Here is a 21,771-nt window from a genome sequence, read left to right as displayed (position 1 = left end):
CACTGCCTTTTCTAGGCTATTCAGCTGAAATGCTAACAGTTCAGAATTCAGAAGTGAAGCCTGCAGAACTAAAATTCTTCCAATGAAAAGACTAATCATAAGTTCACAAAAACCTGCTGTCCTGGATCAGATTGATCCAGCTTGCCTTGCACTGTTTTCAACAGTGGCAATCAGGGATCCTTCTTTGGGAGAGCACATGAGTCTGGCTGCTTTTTGCAGTCCATTCCCCAAACATACCCCAGCAGCAGTACTGTTATATTGGGGACCTCCCTGACTAGTCCTTTTAGCAGCCCCTCAATGGACCTCTTGTCCATGGATTTTTCTAATCCCTTCCTGAACCTGCCCACACTCTCTGCTCCATAGCTCCCTTGTCACCCCCACTGAAGTCCTTTCCTACATCCATCCGAGACCACTCTCCCACCAGCCCCAACAAGCAGCCCCTATTCCAGTGTTGCAAGACTGGATAAGTAACTCTCACCGTATCCAGTCTTTTTTTCACGAGTCTTGATCACGTGCCAGTGATCTCCTCTCTAATGTGAGCAATCCTGGCTTTCCCCTTAAGGAAGCTGACCCCCTCGGCCCTTTCGGTTGCCCTTCTCTAACCCGCTGAATCCTTCCTCAGACGCAGACCAGAACCACACACGCTGCCCCAGAGCTGGGTGCACCAACCTGAAGCAGCAAAATGGTGCCCTCTGCCTTCATCTCGGCAGCCTCCCTAGGACAGTCGCCCCCGGCCTTCTGGCTGCCACGGCACACCGAGCCGAGGTTTTCAGGCAACAGTCAGTGGTGACCCCAAGAGCTTTTTCTTGCGTGGTGGCTGCCAGTTGTGAGTTCAGCACCATGTGAGCATGGCTTACACTATTCTACCCAAGACATCACCTTACCTTTGTGTACACTGAAGCTCACATGCCACCTTTCTGCTCCCTTCCTTTTTTTGGTTATTTATTTTTTGCCCTCTTTTTAATTTTTCAACTCAACTATTTCTGCATGTATGAAATCTCTTTTATGCTCCAAGTAACAGTCTCCTCAAGAGCTTCTGGCAGGGTACATTTATTTTTTTTTTACTGTTTCCTGAAAATCCAAATAGACTGTATATATCATATCATCTGCAACTACAATCCTTCTCAGTAAACTTTAGTAAAAGCTGATGAGCATTAAATGTAGCAAACCTCTAAAAATGTATCCAAACTCAGGCAGAATCAGTCCCTCTCCTAATAACCCACAGCAAGGACAGGTATGCGTTTCTCTGCACAAAAAATGCTGAGGTGAAGACAACAGACAAGCATTCTACACCATCCATGGGAAACGCGTACACCAGAAGCCTTCCCTGAAATATACTGCTGTCCTTCTGTCGCCATCCATTATTGCTGGTCTGACACTATGACAGAGCTTGAGCATGCTGTAGAATACAACCCCACCAACAAGCATCAGAAGACTTACGCCTTTAAAGTTTATGTTATAAAATTCAGCTGATGTAGCTGCACTACTTGGATGTGAGAAATTCGCTGAGTGACGAACAAAAAAGGTTTATGCAGCTCTGTTCCACTTAGTCAACGGGAATTTTATTGGTAGAGTAAAAGAAAGAAATGTTGCTTAGAAAAGTGGTGTTGCTACATGAACTGAAGCCAGAATCTAAGTTCCATAGGCACAGATATGAGGTACTATATGAGATAAAACTTTTTTCCACATATTTAGTGTATTGCCTTTAAACAGCAAAGCAAACCACAACAACTCGGAACATTGAACTATTTGTGCTCTTGACTTAGATAACAACAGGATGTTATATTAACAGTAAACACCAACAACTGAAATTTGGGGAAACGGGTCCATGCACTCAAGGCAGACCCATCAGCCTGTTATCTACACTAACAGCATGCGATGGTCCCTGCAGACAGCTGAATGCATCAGGGATCATGTACTGCACATAATGTGTATAAACCAATGCCCTCTGAAGTATTTTATGTGCTTATTAAGTGACCCATCTGGATGTGGAGCATCCACAACTGAGATCATGTGGAAGCCAACCAACTGCCAGAGTGATCAAAAGAAAACTGAAACAGCCCTCAAAATTCCAGCATACCCAAATCCCTGAAAGAGCCACTAGTAGTTCACTCCTTGGATGATCAGGTATTTCAGGTCCTGGGCTGCAAACAAGGACTTCAATGCCACAAAGTACTCAGAAATTAACTGCACAAGCATGTAAGGTGGGACAATACAGCCAACTTTAGGCACTGTTTTGAATCCCTTGCTCTTACTGATAAGGCAACTCTAAACAACAGATACCAAAACCTGCTGAGAGGAAACCTATCATTGAGTGCAGATCGGAACTGTTTTTTATAGTTTCCTCTTGCAGAGGCAAACTAACGTTCCTCTGGTAAGATGACAGCAGGTACACATACTACACTTCAGCCTTCGACTCAACTTACTCTCCAATACCTTCGCTTCAACTCAAAGAGCACAATTAGCCAGTGTCATTTTCTGATTGTCACCTATCCTACTATTCAGACTGTAAACATTACTATAAATCTTTTTCTTCTGAAGTACACATTTAACAAATTCTTGTTAATAGTCCATTTTACAAACAAAAAAAGAGATCTAAAGTCTATAGATTAACACTTAACCCCCTGCTGCTGCAAACAAAAGCATTACTTTTACAAACCAGCCACATTCCATTCAAAAAGTGTTGGACTTCTGCTCCTCCCTGACCTTTCAGAAGGCTGCTCCTGAACATCAGTGCTCTCTGACAGTTAGAAATTGTCATATATTATTAATCTTAAAATCTACGTTAAAATATTAATATATAAACATCATTCTTCAGCTCAATTTATGCCCTTTACAGTGTTTACCTTGATGGTTCAATAGAAAGCATAAAAGGCCTTTATTCTGCAGAACTGAAAAAACCAAATGCTTCTTTCAACAGACTCTTAATTTCCCTGCCTCTCCTAGGCACATCTTCCTGCAGCTGTTCCACTTTACCTTTTCACCTGAGAATGATTAACACTATACAAACTATTCTAGATAATTGTTCATGGCTAACAGTAACATCTTTTTCTGGATCATCACAGGTCAGCATTCATTTTTCCACGATTGTACATCTTGCAACTACCTAACACCTATTTTGGTTTTGTGTTGCTTTCAACTGGTAAGAATTTCTTCTGTAAATTGTGTGCTTACAGGTTTGCAGCTGCAAACCCTTGTTCTTCAAATTGTTATTGTACTTATTTTGTACTCTAGTTCTCAGGATCACCCAACTCTTTCAGTGTAGTACTGTAACCATCTTCTATATTGCCAACGCCTCCCAACTCCCCATGACAATGGAATTAAAACAGTCAAGATGTCTATTAATTATTTAATAAGACTAGTCTCAAAGCAGATTGTCAAAGAACTAACTTTGTAGTATTTTATAGTCAGATTTCATGGAATTTCTTTTCAATAGTCTCACCATAGTTTGTCTCTGGTTACTTCCCCGTCCTCTTTACAATTCAGGTGTTATCCCTATCTTTTCAGCACAATAACACATATTTAGCACATCCTTTGCAGCAGCTGATCAAAAACTTTAGTGTTGTCTAGGGGGAAAAAAAAGCAGTACTCCATTTCCCTTAAAAACAGTAATTATTTTATCAAAGACAGTTTTGAGGACAAGTTATAAAAATCTCTTCTGGCAAAAATACATGTTGCCTTTTAGCTTCATTTATCTTCATTGTTTTGGCCTAAAAAGCATGTCCCAAAGCATCACGCCACAGGGCTGCACACCTACCGATGTCCTCTCCCGAGGGCAGCCGCTCCCCGGCCTGCTCTCCCCGCTCCCGGGACGAAGGCTGGCTGCCCTCTCGCTGTTCTCCCGCCCAACGCCCCGGCACCGACCGCGCTCACCTCACCGGGCCTCGGCCCGGGCGCTGCCCAGGCCCCGCGTCGCTCCTGCCGCCGACTTGCGGTGCCCGCCCCCGCCGGGACGCCCCGCCGCCGGGTCCCCGCCACGACGCCCTGCGGCCCCGCTCCCGGCCTAGGGCCACGCACCCGCCCCGGGGGCAGCACTGGGGCCGCCGCGGGCCGCTCCTCGCCGCCGCTCCGGCCAGCGCCTCACGGCCTCGGGCCGGGCCGGGCCGGGCCGCTGCCGCACCCCCCCCAGCGCTGCTCCTCAGCCCCCGCGCACCTCGCTACGCGCCCGGCAGGGCCCGGGCCCTCCCCCCTCCTCTCCTCTCCTCACAGGCCGCACGACCGACCCCACTCCTCCCCGCACAGACAGACAGACAGACCGACCGACCGACCGACCGACCGGTATCGCCCCTCCTCCCCGCGGACCGACCAAGGACCCCACGGCTCCTCCCGCGGGCCGAGCGGCTCCCACACGCCGCCCCCGCTCCCCGCCGTACCTGCCCCTGGCCGCCGGCGGCTCGGCACGCAGAGGGCGGGCGAACGGCGGCAGGCAGAGGCGCGGCGGAGAGGCTGCGCGCCCCCTGCTGGGCGGAGGCCACCGCCGGGCGCCCCGGGGCCGGGGCCCGCTACGGCCGAGCTGCCCGCCCGCCCGCTGCCTCCGGCGCTCCTCTCACCGGGAGGGACCGGGCCGCTTTGCCAGCCAGAGCGGACGCCAGGCCGCACCGCCCAGGGCGGCGCCCGCCGCAGGCCGGCGGGGAGCGGCGAGGGGGCCGGGCCGGGGCGAGGAGGCCGCTCCGCTCCTCAGAGGGCTGCCGCCCGCCGGGGCCGGGCTGGGTGAGGCGCGGCCTCCGGCTCCCGCGGGAGCTGCCGTGGTTTGGATCGCTCCTCAGCTGGCGCGTTGGCAGCCGGCGGCGGGGAAATAAATCCTGCACGGAGCGAGAGGGGCGGACGGGACGCTCCCCAGCTCGGCGCCCGGGGGCGGCAGCGGGGCCCCGGGGAGGCGGGAGCCGCAGGGGTGCGGTGCTGGCCAGGCGGGAAAACACAGCTGAGGAAGGGGCAGCAGCTTAAAGGAGAAGAATCGGGACTCGGCTCTATAGAGGAAAAAAAAAAAAAAATGTCCAAAAGTTAAGCAGTTGGCAGTTTTCATTAAATAAAGGAAATGCCATGAAGTTGCCCTAACTCTGGCTCTCAAGGAGCTTTATTTTTGACAGTGCTGGATGCGCTGCTGCCACACCACCACAAAATCAGCAGATTCCTCCGCACCTGCAGCTTCTTCAGCACCAGGGGTACGTGAACCATAAGCAAACAGAGAAAACGGAGGGAAGGGGTGTCTGTGAAGCAAAGTTATATGACTCCCCCACCCCCCACCCCAAATGAGTATAGGGGTTTTATTATTATTATTTTCACTTCCTCCCCTGCTCTCAGTGCTGATCCTGCCTTTCAAAGTGAGGAGAGGAAGAAGAATCAAAGATCTAGTACGGAATATAGCACCCTAGTCTTCTTGCAATAGCAAATAACTTGGTGATGTTGTTAACAGCGTGCCTGCTTCTATCCAGCTACATCAGGTCCTTGTTTACCCCAGAATCATCAGTATAAACCAGCTCAATTTCTGATGTGGTCACATACATTCAACTGATAGCCTGCTGCAGTGCTGTGCTAGGGAGCACAGTAATACCTTCATTCTCCAAACTGTGGCAGCTTTTGAATCAGCACTGATGGACAACAGGTCAAGAAGGGCACCCCAAGTCTGTTCCACTTCAAAGGAATGACTGGTCGGGGGAAGATGAATGATCATAGGAAATACATGCCTTCTCCAGACAATGGCTAGGTTGCAATAGGCTGCTCAGCACCACACTAATTACACCAATACTCACAGACAAACTATAAACTATATAAATAGTTTTTCCTCCTCTAATATTGTAGCACTTTTCCTAATTAACCTTCCCCTTTCTACCTCAACAACTGCAGGTCTGTGGGGGAAAAAAAAGCATACATACAGAATGTTTCCAGACTTTCAGTGCCCATTTGAACTGGCTCTCTAGAGTTGTAAATACTATAAAGAACACTGCAAAGGCAAGAAATTACACTGAAGATATATTTTCCCTTCTAATTCAAGGTTTAACAATGGTTTATTATCCAACAATTTTGAAAGGCAGTAGCTACAATAAAGTTATCACAGGTCCTCTTCTCTTATTTTTTCAAATACACGGTCATCTTCATTTGGCCTAACCAAAAATCTTTTCCTCGATATAAAACCCGAATGAACTACCTGCAGAGAAACAAACAAACAGTTACAAGAGTATATGCATTTCAATAATTTAGGTAGATACAAGCATAAGCTAGAAAACCTGATATGATACTGTTCAGGTGCAGTGGCTGATCTCTGAAATTATTTCAGACTGAACAGATTTATTTTGTTTTCCTCCTGCTGGAATAGGACACAACAACAGATGTTTCTGCTCTTAAGACTGCAATGCTATTCAATCTGCACCGCATTTAGTACACTTCCAGATGTGCCAACATCAATGTTATCTGGCATTACGGTCACCACAAGGACATATGTACAGGTACCTTAACTGCCTAATAGGCCTGCTGAATAGGATTGACTACTGTTAATTACACATTCTTAACTTTAACCATAGCACCTGCATAAATTATACCTTTCAACTCTACTTTTCCTAAAGGGTATCATGTACTATCTGAAGCTTCCTAACACAACATCACCCAGTGGGTATAAGCAGGCAAATTATAATGTTCCATTACATCTATCTGCAGTTTTTGGTTGTACTAGGAAAATTTATGGCACAGATTTTTCTTCTGCCTCTTGCAACATATATATGAAAACACCATGTTAAGTAAAATGTCCTGAAAAAGCCTACTAAAAGTGTGTATCACAAAGCTATGGCAACCATGCTTCAATAACTAACAGTAAGGCATTAGGAGACTGGAAGCAAAATTTGCATATTTATCTCTGTACAAGTTATTTCATACCTCTTTTTTCAGGATTTCTGCATGACATAACAGCAGAATTGCCTAGATGCAGCCACATTCTACAGCACGGCCTCACTATCTGCAGAGTCCACCTATTGCATACCAGTTAAATCATTTTTATCCATTCAAAAGATTGTTCTTGATTTTCCTACTAAATCTTACTGCTGCACTAGACTATCTATTCAAACAAGAATTTACAGGCTGTTATGCTGATCTAATAGTATCAGTATACTCCTACAGGAACTCAAAAAAGTTAACTTTTTCTTCTCATGAGTCTGCAGAATATACTTGGCATAAGTTTTCAGAGTCTTTGGACTACAGTCATTTAAACTTTCTGTCAACTCAGTGCAAAGACTTGTAAGATTGGGGATACTAATGGCAAAATTATAAAGACCCAACTCAAACTACATTCTCATTTGAAAAAGTGTTAAGACAAAATTTTAATACATTTTAAAGCACTTTGCAAAGAGAAATAGAGGAATAGGAAAGGGAAGGCTTAAGAACCTTAATATTGCAATCACAGCATTTAGAAGTTAGCTAAAGCGTGGTTTAAGATTTTATATTAATTCTGCCTAAAAACACAGCTTCCTGCATGAAGACCTAACCTAAACTGCTTCAAACTTGCTGTATGAAGTGAGGCACAGCATGCCACACTATCACTGTTTAGGCAAGTCAAGGTATGCTGTTGCATTAAACAACTCCATTTAATTATCAGCTGTACTTTTCTTAGTTCACTGAGTTTCATATCAGCAGCCAGACACTGCATCAGCAAGACGCAGCTGATAAGCTCAGTGGTTTTATGTCACCCTGTCCAAGGCTCCTTTCCTTGCAAAAATTCAGAGAGCATTCACAGTCTGCCTTGCTCCAAAGGCTTACAATTGATAAGGTATTTTAAAGTATGCTCAAGTCAGAACAATTGCCTCAAGCCCAGATTGCCAAGCAGCTTAGTCCTTGCTAAAGTTGTACCACAGTGAAGCCACTAAACCGCATCCTTCAGTCTTCACAGATGCAAGTCTATACAGAAAATTTTGTCTCTTGTTATCATTTGCAAGTTATTTGTGAATGCTGAAGGCCACACCTAGCCTAGAATCTTGTCTCCAGCAGCGACAAGCACAGAGCACTTCAAAGAAAGGGACAAGAAAACCCACCACACAGGTTAACCAGTTTGCTTATTGAAGAGCAGTTAGTGACTGGTTTTATGCTGTTTGTAAAGATATATCAACATTACTTTTTTCTGAACTCAGATTACATTTTGGTTTTCTTTTAGAAATTATTCTCTTTTGGCTAATCACATGCTACAATAGAGGTATTTATTTTAATTCATTTTACATCATTACCTTTCTATTTACTTATCTCACATTCAGCAAATAAAAAGTTGGAAAAGCACATCTTTTAGCCATTTAACTGTGCAGGAACTATTTGCTATGAATACTGAGTCCAGCAAATGAACATCTTAGGCATGATAGGAAAGTGTATGTATAGATATGTAACATGTCAGACTTTCCAAATGGTTAGAATTCCCAACTACAGGGAAAAATAATTGCAAAAACAATCCCAGTGTGGAATCCAAGTACAAGCCTGTAAACTATGTCAGCAGCTGCATGTGAATATACACACTTGATCTCTATATATATTCTGGCTTTCTGTAAGCTTCAAGTGTCTCCTTCAGAAACACTTGCAAAAAGCAGGTAAGATGAAGCAAGTTGTCATAAACTTCTATTCAAGGGTGTTTCTTGCCCTTTTCTTCCTCTTAAAATTCAAATTTAGTTCCTTTTCCTACCCAAAGCTCCCATTTAATTTATTAGGAGTCTCCCTAACCAGAAAGGGAGAGGTTGGGCTAAACACCACCAGCAAGCAAGACACACTGTATTTACATTTTTGAGACAATTTCTCACTCTGTAACCTGCTTTTGTTGGATGTTGTATTTCTTACCATTTTTTTGTGGATTCAGGCATCTTGATCTCATAAATGGATTGAAAAACTTAAACTTACAATAAGCTTAAATACTCCCCCAAGTACTCTAACAAAATATGCTGAGCAAATCAGTGTTCAGTTAAACCCAGCAGAAACAGTCTAGGAAATTAACTGGCAAAGTTACTCTTCTCTTGTAATTCTGTTTTAGTCCAAGCTACCTGAGCACTACCAACAGCTGAATATTTAAGTAATGAATGTTCATCTTCATAATTAAAGGGATACTATACTTGCATTACAAATGAACTTAGATTGAAAGAGATCAGATTTTTCTAAAATGAAAATTGGTCTTTTCTTCTGAATCACTTGTAGTTTAAAGCTATGAAATAACATGCTGTTCATTGCCTCGTTGCTCACTGTAATCAGCACTGGTCTAGAAGATCGCATGTGTTCCTTTCCTTTTTTTCCTACAGAAGTTTTCAGTTAGCAGACATGTGAAGTCTTTAGGTATCGTAAGGTTAAAACAAAGGCATTATTAATGCTGGAAATTATTTTTGGATATAACAAGTATTTAAATATATTTTCATCCTTAAAGGCCTACACAAAAGACAGCAGAAGTATCTTAGCTACAAATCAGATTTTGCCTTTATTAACACTTCTATTTAAAACCAAAAAGTTTATCAGTGTGAATGTCACAGATCTCAAATCAGTCTAACATTGCAGCAGATGGAGCAAGAAAGTGAAGTGGGGGAAAAAGTGAAAGCCAGAAATGGATACAACAAGGGTAGTACAGAACATACAAAAATTATGCCACAAATATCCTTTATCATATGCAGCAAAAATTAAAGTCAGGGAGAAAATGCAAAACAGATTAAAACTGTGGTAATAAACCATCTTTAACATTCAGAATATTATTTCAGTAAAACTGAGCAAAGATGCACTTTTTAGTCAATTAATTCTGTACTGAAGTGTTGGAACGTGCAAGATCCTTTTCCTCAATGGGGCTTTTCTCAGCACATTTGAAAGAATGATAGAGGAGCAGGCTTATTTCTTTTAAATACAGATTCTGATACCAATGTACACATATGCTTACCATTTCTTGGCCTTCTCTGGCTGCCTTCGTCATGTGTTCCGATATCATTTTCTTCAAGCAGCTACTGAGCAAAAAGGCCTAAAGAGGATAAACCAGAGAACATTCTGACTTCTTCTATTAAAAGATGTACTTGACTCTTCCTCCACTAGAAAATCAGAGTCCCTAACTACTGAAATATTACTTCTCCAATTCAGTTAATTTTACTCTATGCTTAACATCCTTACAGTGCACCAAACTAGCTGCGGTTTCTTAAAGCCCAGCCTCAGCATGACTAACCCTCACAGCACTGCTCAGAGAAGAGAATAAGTATTTTTATGACTGGTTTTGTGAGGCAAGTTATTCTCTCTAGTTGTCTGTGGCTCCTACTTTAAAGGCTGCCAAATTACACCAAAGGCTAAGTCAGGTTAATCAAATGTGGCACTATTGGCATCAAAACCACTTCAACAAATGAAGCAAGCTGGAGTTCACAGCCACTCACACAGTCAAAAATCAAAAGTCCCCATGGTTACAGGAGACAGCTGCAACTGTTTGCAGGCCAGTTCAAGGTCACATCTTGTGCAGTGAATATAAGCAGAGCAGTACGCATTCATCCCACATATTAGGTATCTAGCAGAGGCACCTCAGAGGAGGGGAGTTGTTCTTAGTTCCTTGTGCTGTCTGATGAGCATGTACAACTCCTTGGGATAATGCAGTCCAAGTTAAGGTCTTAACTGCACCCTAGAGATGCACCTCACTGCTTACTCTCCAAAAAGAAGCATCTCAGGTAGGTTGTCAAGTATTGAGAGACGAATATAAGACCAAAATATCTGATCAGTGATGGAGGGGGTAGCCATCTCTGACTAAGCTCCAAATCATCCGGTCTTTCACTTTCTGCAGTGGGGTCTTGGATCAAACCCTTGTGTCTTCCCCACAGAAGCACATTTCTGACCTTTAGCTCTCTCGCACACTTCTGAGGAAAGGGGGACACAGGTTTTCTAATCACCAAGTCACTACATCAAGCATAGCCCTAATAGATTTCGAAGGAGAATTAATACAGAGGTAATTCTGGGGTTATTTTGTTCTCCAACAGCAAAGAAACCAGAAAGCTTACTGCTATGGCTCATGTTATCATAAAACTTAAGCATGGCAGGAAATTAACACTTACTGAACAGCTGTGTGGACTGCATCATCACCCCAGAATTGAGAAGTTATGTGTAAGAAATTAAGCATTTTGATTTTGCTTGAAAAATCCTGTCTGCTGCTGGGTGGATCTCAGAGACAAAAGCAGCAATTTACTGGAATAACAGCCTCTGTACTTTTTATAGACGCTCCATACCTAAATTGAGACTGGTGCTGGTTTTGATACTGCAGAGTCTAGATTATTTGCTAGGCAGCATAACCACAGATGAATGACTTGAATTCCTGGATACCTTTCTCTTTAAAGAGCTGCCTGAAAATAGTGGGAGAAGTGGCACCCTATAAATAACTCTTAAACAAGGTTTTATATGTAAAAAATTATACTTATTCTGTCACATATCCACACCCTCCATTAACCTGTGTTAATATAGCATAGATTTATATTAGAACATTAGGATTTACTGTGGAAAATGGGAGCCCTTGACCTTAGGTGAGTCTGACCAGTTGGTGATTTTGGATACTTACTGAGTCCAATAAATAAATGGCACCTCTCCACACTCCATCCCAGACTTGCTGCTGAGTGCTAGACATATCTCTTCAATCAAAAATTCCACTTCCCTTTATATTAGAAGCTCAAATGCTTTTCCCCAGATAACTGCCCCCAGGCTAACCTGCTTGAAAACAAAACTGTTGCTCTCTGGTAGAGATGGACTAATCACTTTTGAGGATCCTCTATGGCTGTAAGATTACATTTTACTCCGAGTACTTTCCTAAAAGGACTGAAAACAAACCTGCTTTGTGTACAAAATTATCCACTGCCAAGTGCCTGAATCATTGTACTCAAATCTGAATTCTAGAGTGTCTTCTTCACCACCCTTTGTAGCACCCTGAAAAAAACCCAAAATAAACAGCCGATGAACAGAAAGAACAGCTACAAACACCATTAAGGTGTTCAGCTTTAACTCAGAATTAGTCAATTAGGTTCGTTTTATACAGTATATAAATAAAACAGATGAAAACATGTTCCCTCCCCCAGAAGAGTTCTGGTACAAGTGGGAGGTAGGAAGGCAGAGTCTTTATAAGCATAAAGCTGGTTAAAGCAGTTCCTGTGCTCCCCCACAAAACTGACAACCATCTCTAACAGGAAAGGAAAGGGACAGGTAATGACACAGAATGCCAGGGAAGGGAGAAAACATAGCAGACTAAGGCCAGATGGCTTACTGCTGTAAAGGCTGCCAAGGGGATATGTTTCAGAATAGGTTTGGAGGGGAATATGGGAAAATGGGAGTGATTTAAAACAGACCACCACCTTCTCCCTAGACCTATCCTAGACCAACCTTAGTTTTCAGGAAAAGAGAGTGAATTCAGATAAAGTCAGCGAAGTACTTACAAGAAAAGTAACCTGCCAGCTTCTTAACCTGTTGATTTTAAAGCTGACCTCTTTGATTTGGTTAGTAGGCAGCTTTATGCAGCAGTTAATCTCATTATTGCCAACATAGACATCAGCTGTGCAGCCTTCTTCTGGATAGTCACACATGCAAGGATCAAGTCGTACATACCCATAGAACTGCATTTCTCGAATCAGCTCCAGGAACTGCAGCAAAAAGATAGAACTAGAGTGATTTGCTGTAAAAGCAAGTGAAACCTAGTGATTCGGAGAAAAGGCAAATTGTTAGATTGATACCCTTTCTCCTGGGAGGACACAGGTTCACCACAACATATCAGTACTGATTCTAAGTCTTGACTGTGAGTGCTGTTCTCCAAATCTTTTGTCCATTGGATATGATGAGCTGGGTCTTCTGGATGCTTATCAGATACAATGATGATGGGAAGAGATAAAACTAACCGGTAAGAAATACCGAGAACAGCAGCCCCAGCAGTCTGAATTTCCATCTGATTTCCTAAACCAGATGACAAACCTTTACACCTGAGTTTAGCAAACAGAGAAGACTAGGATTCACAGTCAAAAACTTCTTGCTAGCCCTTGAGATCCAAGTCACTCTGTTGGGATATTTTAAAGTGCTAGCAGAGATGGGAACCTCCTTTTCTGTTTGGTGGTTCAGTACCTGACCAGGAGATGGGAGACCTGGGTCTCTAGCTCAAACCACCCCACAAAATCATGCTTACATTTAACTTCACAGCCTCTAGTATCATTGCTTCAAAAAAAATCAGTCCTTTGATCTGCTTAAATTGGTCTTAAAATTTTTACCTTTACTTTGTGTGCATTTTTTTGCAGAAGTTCAAGTTCCTGCATCTGACCTTCTGTTGGTTTAACCCAATTCCTCTCAACTTCCTGGATTGCCTTAAAAGTAGTGTTTAAAATAGCAAAAGAAGTCAGCAAAAATATATTTCCTTTCACACACAAGCATTCAAAAACACATACACATAAACCTTTTTTTAAACAAGGCCTTTGATTTTGGGACAATTTCACTCTACACTGTTCTTTTCTCCTGAATTAGTAGTTTCCAAAGCTAGCACAACTCAACACACCAACAGTTCAGAAATCAAATGCTCTCATACCATGGCAGAATGCCTACACATTAGAGACCCACAGGTACATACAAACACTTGAAAATAGAGTGGATAGATACCTAAATATGCCCTTTTTTGTGTAATACTTTTCCCATGCACAACACATAGATGAGTTAGCATCTCTAGCACATGAGTTTGAAGGGAGGGGAGTGGGGAGAGGGGAAGAACATGATCAACAGCTATACCCAGTACTTAGGAAAGTGCAACAAAGCAGTGCTAAACAGGAACCATTTACAAACATTTCAAGAATCTGTGTGAAAAGTGAAATTAACGTGGGGAAGTTAACTTCTAGAATTATAAGGCCCTTTTGGTTTTACCTGCATATACAGCAAATTCAGTGAAGCTCTACAATCCATCAGCAGTGTGTCAAGAGAAGGATCCATATACCTTTTCCAAGCCAAGGGGGAAACAAAGAAATAACATATGAAGATATGGTTCTAAATATGGCATTTTGGTTTTTTCAGCTAAATACCATGGGAGCACAACCCAGAAAGATCTATTACTCAGATAAAAAAAAACACAAAACAAACCAGAACAAAACACAGTTCCTTCAAAGTGCATCCCATACTCATTCTTTATACATTGTAGCAGAATAGATAACCTGAGGTTAGTTATTTCCAATCTCTCCACTTTGATTTTGGTGGTACCAAACATAACAGTTAAAATTCAGAACCAAAGCTTTCCTCCTCCTTTTCTCAAACAACTCAGGGTTTGTCTACATAAAAATTGGTAAGGCTCCCAGAGCACCCACTGCCATGGTGCAGCACTGACATACAAGACCTAACCTTAAACTAGCTATCTGCAGTACTAACTGCTGTAGAACTGCTGCAGGATCAGATCAGTACAGCAACAAAGCAAGTTAAATATTCAGTTATCCAAGTGCCATAGTGGAACAGCTAGCTTGAGCCATTTTATTTAAAGCAGCCTGGGTAAGTGTATATGACAGTATGAACTGTCATGGCTAGCATGGGCTTCATGGCTCATACAGCTGTATTACAGTGCACAGGCGATACGCTGCAACATTCAAACAACCCCAGGATTGTCATTTCCTACCTCTGCGCTTTAAAGCAGTGCTAGATGAAGCAGTATCTACTCAGTCACTTTGTCATGGCTTAGAACCACACAGTTCTTTCATTAGGCTGCTAGGTTCTGCAGTTTGTATGGGTACATATAGGGAAACAGAGAAAGCTTTGTAGAAGCCAGGCGCTAGCCCAGTAGATTTAAACCGGACAAATTACAAGCATCAGACAACAGGTTTCTGTATACCTTCAAGCCATGCAACCTTGCTTGCTGCCGCCAAAAGGCATGGTCCCTTCTTCCTCTTCTGCTCCCAGCCATAGTCCTTGCTCTAGCATTCATCTGATGTAGCCAATACAATTCACTAAGCATGCAAAAATCTATTGCCCTTTTTTCTTTTTCATTGTAGGGAAGAGTAGGCCAGACCACAAGCACAGCAGTGAGCCATTAGTCTGGCTCGCTATACTACCTAACTGCACCCTTAGGGCACTGTTTGACAAGCAGGACTTTGGCACCAGACTCCCTGTCCCTGGGGTTTATCCTCACCCACAAGTCAGCACAACCATTTGCTGTGCAGCAAACAAAACTGCAGGGCTGACCCAGGCTAAAAATAGGCCAGCAAACCAAATAAAGAAAAATAAACAGCCAGCAACTTATTTTTAGGTCAGATTAGCTTGCCAGTCTAGTTCACAGTTCTACCAGTGTAACTAAGGAGAAGCAACCGTGTGTGAGCAAATGAAAGGAGAATAGCGCTCTGCTGCTTAAGCCAGGCCACTTCCCAGAAGAAATGCTCAAGCTACGGCCTCAGATATTACATATATTAGCATACAGAAATGAGCACTTCAAATAAAAACTCTGCTCAAACAGAGCTGCAGCTTACAACTCAGAACTCAAAGTTCTCATCTATACTGTTTACAGGTATATTCCCATTTGTGATCATTGCATTTATGCAGGTATAAAAATCAGAGGCAGGCAGCTACAAAGCACCTCTCTATGGATTCTGAAAGAAAGAGGGAATAAATAGCTAGCTGCAGTAAAGGACACTTCAGGAATACTAGTGACAAAGTTTAAAACATGCAGGGCCACAGAAACCAGTCAATTCCAGTAACAAATTGGCCTCAGAAAAGCAGTCAAGTTGTTGAGGCTTAAAGACTTTAACTAAGTTATTCAAGGGATTTCTTTCCCTGTTCTTAGCAGTCATCATGCATTTTGGTAGCTTCTCTTAAGCTTCTTGCTCACCACTTTCTGATCCCAAGCTTACAGTGCAACACTTTCATGCTCTGAAGACTCACATAAGGAAGTTCAAATTCTGCCACTTTTTTCACCACTGGGAAAAGAAGAAAAAACAGAGACATTTGTTGAGATCTAGTGAAATAACTCAGCTACTTTCATGTATCAGTGCTGGTTAGCAATGTGCTTTTGGAGAAGGAAGAGAACTTAAGTTCTGGGGTAGAGTAGGGTGACAGGTTAGTTATCTTCTTCACTTCTGAGTCTAAAGTTACATAGCTCTATTACTTACAGAACATCTCTGCTCCTTTAAACTATGCTCTTCCAGAACAGTGTTCTCTCAATACACAGCTAACCAGGACTGATATTTCTGCATTTAAAGGAAATGTGGATGCAAGTTCCAGGACTGGTGCTTTCCTTGAACAGAACACCAGAGAAGAGCAGTGTAACTGAAGTACAGTAAGAAAAGCATGACACTCTTCAGAGGTCACTACTTTCCTGCTAACTTTTTAAAAACGAAAACGTGTCTAAACACCCAAACCTGTAAACATTTATTTCTAAGCTAATGCCACAATTTAGCAGAACACTTAAATATGACATTTTAAGCACGTGAGCACCTAAACGTTTTGGCAGTGGACTGTGGGTTATGATGTATTTGTGAGGCTTATTGGAGATGCATAGAAATATAATCAACTGAAGAACTTTTCTATTCTATGTATCAGACTATATCACAATATAAGGCAAAAATAAATCCATCTGCAACTGCAGTAGATTATAAAATATAACACATTTTATATATACTCTATATATTTAGATACATTTGAGACATAGTAACAGCCAGGGATTCTGTGTACTCGCAGGTACTTTTCACAGCCAGAGAGAAGGAGGCAGGGCAATGATAACTAAAATAGACACAGACAGTAAAGTTCCTACCCCACTGAGTAAGCCTGAGTTTACCAGCAGACTTTCATCTTGAAAAGGTTCAGAAGAGCATTAACATATTTATGGCAATGAGAAGACTGAAAAAAGCTAAATGACTTGTCAAGGCACACAGAGAGGCTGCAGTGCCTAACTTTAGTCCAAGCAACAGCAAAGATTGCATTCACTTCCCTGACGTGGCCAGAGCCTATCCCCATCCCAGGTCTGCATCCAGCCTCATCCACACCCCTGCCCACAGGGGAAACAGCAGACCAATGAGGACATAAAAGCCCCTTCACATTTTACAGCCATAAAGGGAATCGCAAGCCTGATTTACAGCTTGCTCAGTACCATCGTGGTCAAACTTACGTTTCTGTCATTTAAGAAAGGAAACATGTCATGATATCAAGGAAAGTAAGCCACAGACATTCTTTATAAATATAACAAAAGAGTTTCCTGTCCCATTGTTAAACTTAGCATGTGACCTGTAAATTGAGAACTGTTTTATGTAGGTATGGCCATCTGATTAAGAATGATATGCTCAATAGTTTCCATGTGCTAAACTTGCTACATGTCTTGTAAACTGAAAGGGACATAATATTCACATGTGAAAGTCTAACCTATGCACCACACTATCTATTGCCACAGTTTGTTTCCCACTACCACTTTCCAAGCCATTTGGGAAGAGGGCTTGAGGGGGTTTATCAGACAGGATGGGTCTTTCAGCCTGAGCAGACTCATGCAAGCTCTGTTCAGACTCCAGGTTCAGTAACTGCAGCCAACAACAACAACAATAATAAAAAAAATGCCAAGGGAGGGCTAAGTTAAGCACCTTGTAAAACTTACCAGAGAGTACTCCATCATCGTGATCTTGAAAGAAAAATAAGCTAAAGTATTTTGTTAATTCTCTTGATAGCCCCATCTTGCACAATGTAACCTTTAAAAACAAGGAAGGTCAGAAGCTTAGCTATCCATTAGCATGAATAAAGTTTAATACCTGTTAACCTAAATTACTTGTTTTTAAATTTTCCCTTATGTCTCATTTAACTACCCATTTAGAAGCAAATATAACCATTCCTATACTGCAGCACTTGAGAGTTTCAAAGTAACATAAAAATGTAATAAAACAGAAAACATTTACTGCTTCACGATGCCTTTAAGTATCCTCTAACACAAGGCATCTGCCATGTTATTCCAGATCTTTACTACGAAATCCTCAAACCCTGTTGTACAATGAGCGCTGTGTGCTGAGCTAACAACATTGCTCATGAGCATCACAGATAGGGTTGGGTTTTTTTGTTTGTTTATTTACAAGATGTGTGTATTTTCCAAGCTGATAGAATCCTCTTGTTCTCTAGGAAACATTTGCAAGCCCTGCCCCTTTATGGAAAGCACCAGTCTTACTTGTGGGGTTCTACAGTTCTGTGTGAAGGCTTCTGACAAATTAAAGCAGCCATAACCCAAAAGAGCACAGTACCATCAGAGCATTCCTAAGTTCTGCAGCGACTATAAACTCCTGAAGTTTGCTCAGGAAAGTGGTGTGGCAACTGCAAGAAAACACCCCTGAGAATACTCCTGTCGTAATTTATCTGGCAGATTGTGCAGCCTGATAGAGGAGTTGTGATTTGGTCAGAGAAGCTGGACTTTCTTTGTCTGAGCATAAGGTGGAAGTACTGCTTTTCAGTCATCTTCTAAAGGGTGCCAACCCCAAAACACTTCTAGCTCTGTGTCAGTGACAGCATTGTAAATTCACTCACCTCCACGGTTCAGAAGGGTTTTCTCACACTATATCAGCTGAATTAAAAATCAGATTATGGTTTTTTGCATGGAAAAAAAGCAGACATCGAAACTAAATATAGGTTGGTAAGAATTGTTCCAAGTCAAAAACATATTCATGAAGTTTTCTTTATACTTGTTAACATCAGGGCTGTTACCGGAGAGGGCAGCAGAGCATAAAACACACTCTGTTCAGACACCAGATATAATGGGAAGAAAGTTTAAGTCCGAACACAAAGACAAAAAAAAGTTATTAGCAGCACCATCTTTCATTCTGTCTCCTCTGTTCTAAGAAGTCCCCACAAATTACTTTTAGAAACTAGCCCACAGAGCTTCAGCGTGTTATCCCTTAGTAGCATAACACTAAGCGTACCAGATGGCATTTCCCAGAATGTCAAACACAGATCTTGGATTCAGTAGGAATTTGACTTATTTTATTTCTCAGATCAAAGCACAAGCTGGTATATGCTGCCTGAGCACCAGGATGTTCAGGAGCGATGGCTGCAAAAATGTACCTCCACTGCAAAAGAACAGTGAATGTGGTAGGCCATTTACAATAACAAAAGCGAAATAATTCCTGAAAGTCCTATCTCATCTTTAAGATAACAAGAGAAGAAATGGTGTCTGTAGCATTTCAAATATCACTGTTTCTTTGCATTGTCACATAAACATTAAACATCTATAAATGCAATATACAAAGCAACATACAACACCACTGTCTAGCTTGGAAGTTACCTCGACCCACTGCAAAACTGAGAAGTTTATCAAGCACAAATTATTAGTATTTTTTAAAGTGTATTAGCAAATCGTTTCTGTACTCAAGGTCCCTATGCAAGTCTCCTATTTAAAAATGTCTCCTTACTTCTTCCACCCTATTAACACCTGCTTCCCTCTCCCCAAATCAAAATTCATATCTCCCTGCCAACCCCAACACTTGCTTTCAGCATCTCTCATCCCACAAGTCTCCTGTCTCAGGAGGGTCTAAGGCCAACTCTGACACTTACCTTCCCCTGGAAAAACTGGTCCTGGCATCACCTCAGATGGTGCAAACCCCAATGGCAGAATAAACTCTTCAGGGGTTACCCTGTGTTACCCAACTCATGGCAGCTGCACAGATACTGTGTGTGCTGCAGCCAGACTAAGAGTGAATTCATGTTCAGTTTCCTTGTACCAATGGCCAGCTGGGAACTATCTCCACAAACTCAGATTGCAAAGGCACAGAGATCCACACAATTTTCTGTATCATGAGAGGAATTTTCAGATTCCCATGACAAAGAGTACCAATCCAGCAAGTATGTGCTTTGTTATTGCTGTTAAGATTAGGAAACAGGAGCAACTGAGGAAGAGGCTTCAGTCTTGCTCATGCACACATGTGTAACACACAAAGTATGCTGAGCCACTGCTGCTCCTCCTCTCCTGGCATAAGAAGGGAACCTCAGCTGAAAGTTTCAATCACAAGCCAGCCAGTTGTGTAAACAACATTTGGTTGCTACTGGTTTCAAAACGTAACTAGCAATTGTTTACTGTATGTATTACAACAGCTGTTACGGACATCCCAGAGCCACAATGCTAGAACTGCACCAACACTGCAAAGGAAGTCCCACAATTTCACAGCAAGCGTTAAGGGACACAAAACAAAAGGAGAAGCATGCAGAAAAAGAAGATGTACCAGCTGCACGTTAAGTTTTAACAAAAGTGCACCAGCCAAGACACAAGTCAAGACTAGACCATAATTTGTGACTAGTGGGAAGCACTTTCACCCACACTATGCTAAACCAAAGGGGTCTTTCATTAAGAATGTGTCCCCATAAGGACTAGTATGTATTTTATGACACATGAAGAAAACGTGAACTTGACAGCCAAATGCCATAGAAGCAGAGGACGCATAACATTAAGAGGTAAATTATGGACAAACGTAGGAACCAAAAAAGCTCATCTGCAAAATCAGCAATGCCCCCTACCCCCTTCACCCCTAGTACAATAAACCTCTCAAAAAACACAGAATATATTCTTGTATGCCTTCAAACAAGGATTTCTACACTTTCCTGACCGAGTTTATCTTCATTTTTGTCCACTTCTCACAAATGGAAAATTTCAACACAATACTAGAAACCCATTACCTCTAATATTTGTTCTGCAGTGTCCGATGTCTGGATATCGAGTTTGATATTGCTGCCATCAGCGAGGTAAACATCCAAAAAGGCTCTCTGGATTTGGATCTTAAATGTGTCCTGTTAGGCAGAAACAGAACACTTTGCTTTCCATATTGCTGGAACCCTTCTGAAGATGCTGAGCAACTGAAATTACTATTTAGTAAACACTAACTTACTAAAATTATTTAAAGCTTGCAGATGACAAAAAAAACAACCCTATGCAGCACAGCAAGTGGCAAGATACTGCAGAATCAAAGGAGGGTCACTTCAATGTTAAGCTGAGCACATGCTACCTAGTGTCTCACTGTCTGTAGGAATGATGCCATCACTATCCTAGGGAGTAAAGACTCCAAAAAAGATGAGGTGGATGAAGAGTTGCATGTGAATATTCAAAGTCACAATCTTGCCAAAAGGAAAAAATGCATACCTATAAATATGAAAGCTTCCAGTAAGAATAATGAGGCTATGTTATCTTAATATACCAGCGCCACTGCTACTGGAATACTGCGCAGTGCCAGTACCCCAGGTTCAAACCCACTGTGAACGGAGAGGGGATATAAAGAAGAAACCTGGAAATATTAATGAGAAAACAGGTCTCAAAGTAAGTGACCTCAGAGAGCTGCCTTAAATAATTAAAGGGCAATTTGCAATTTGGAAAACTGAAGTACAGAAGCCAGATCCATCAGCTATCAGCTGACAACAGACACAGTCAGACTAGAAGTGAAACATCTTTCTAACTGTGAGGTAGCGCACAGCAATGAGGTAACCTCCACTGGTTTTATATCAAGACTTTATATTTCCCCTAAAAGACTCAAACTCAGAAAGCCCCATGCCTTGCTATGCACGAGAAGTCAGTTACTTGTTTCAAGAGGATGGAGACTAATTTGACAACTCCCTTGGGGATGCATCTGAATGAGGCAGCAGCAGCTCATCACTGCAGCTTCTCTTCCTGTTGACTCCCCTGCATCAAAGGACAGCAATGGTCCTTCTGGCATTTTTATTAATTAAGGAGAGGTACTTCCCTTGAGATTCATAGTGGAGGAAAATGCTGTAATTTTATATACTGCATGCAATATTAGATTTTAATTGCTTGTATCCACCTTTGCTAGCCTGGTGGAACATGTGGGAGGCTCCCTGGGAGCCCTTAGGTTTCAAGTACTC

The 21,771-nt window shown here is 42.2% G+C and overlaps 2 protein-coding genes across 20 annotated transcripts in view; both read right to left on the bottom strand.

The window, feature by feature from the left end:
* Positions 1–4,509, bottom strand: part of ANKRD46 (ankyrin repeat domain 46) — an 85,986-nt gene extending 81,477 nt beyond the window's left edge. For all 9 annotated transcript variants that reach the window (XM_080378078.1, XM_080378079.1, XM_080378083.1 and 6 more), the window contains exon 1: positions 4,374–4,509. The gene's annotated coding sequence lies outside the window, so the exon portion shown is untranslated. The remainder of the gene's footprint in view (positions 1–4,373) is intronic.
* A 708-nt stretch (positions 4,510–5,217) lies between these two features.
* The window catches only part of SNX31 (sorting nexin 31), a 37,557-nt gene continuing 21,003 nt past the window's right edge, over positions 5,218–21,771 (bottom strand). For 5 of the 11 annotated variants that reach the window (XM_080378066.1, XM_080378068.1, XM_080378072.1 and 2 more), the window contains 9 exons: positions 20,578–20,688; positions 17,528–17,618; positions 15,776–15,863; positions 13,837–13,906; positions 13,197–13,289; positions 12,378–12,632; positions 11,779–11,874; positions 9,872–9,949; positions 5,219–6,145 (listed from right to left, as the gene is read on the bottom strand). In XM_080378066.1, coding sequence (XP_080234192.1) covers positions 6,050–6,145; positions 9,872–9,949; positions 11,779–11,874; positions 12,378–12,632; positions 13,197–13,289; positions 13,837–13,906; positions 15,776–15,863; positions 17,528–17,618; positions 20,578–20,688 — 978 coding nt within the window. In that variant the 3' untranslated portion in view covers positions 5,219–6,049. Of the gene's footprint in view, positions 6,146–9,871; positions 9,950–11,512; positions 11,659–11,778; positions 11,875–12,377; positions 12,633–13,196; positions 13,290–13,836; positions 13,907–15,775; positions 15,864–17,527; positions 17,619–20,577; positions 20,689–21,771 lie in introns of those variants that run through there. The other 6 variants (XM_080378064.1, XM_080378067.1, XM_080378069.1 and 3 more) reach the window with 6 other exon arrangements.

The sequence above is a fragment of the Falco punctatus genome (assembly GCF_963210335.1).
Source record: "Falco punctatus genome assembly, chromosome: 3".
Taxonomy (NCBI): Eukaryota; Metazoa; Chordata; class Aves; order Falconiformes; family Falconidae; genus Falco; species Falco punctatus.
The sequence above is the reverse complement of the archived record's forward strand: the minus strand, read 5'-3'. Positions and strand labels throughout refer to the sequence as shown.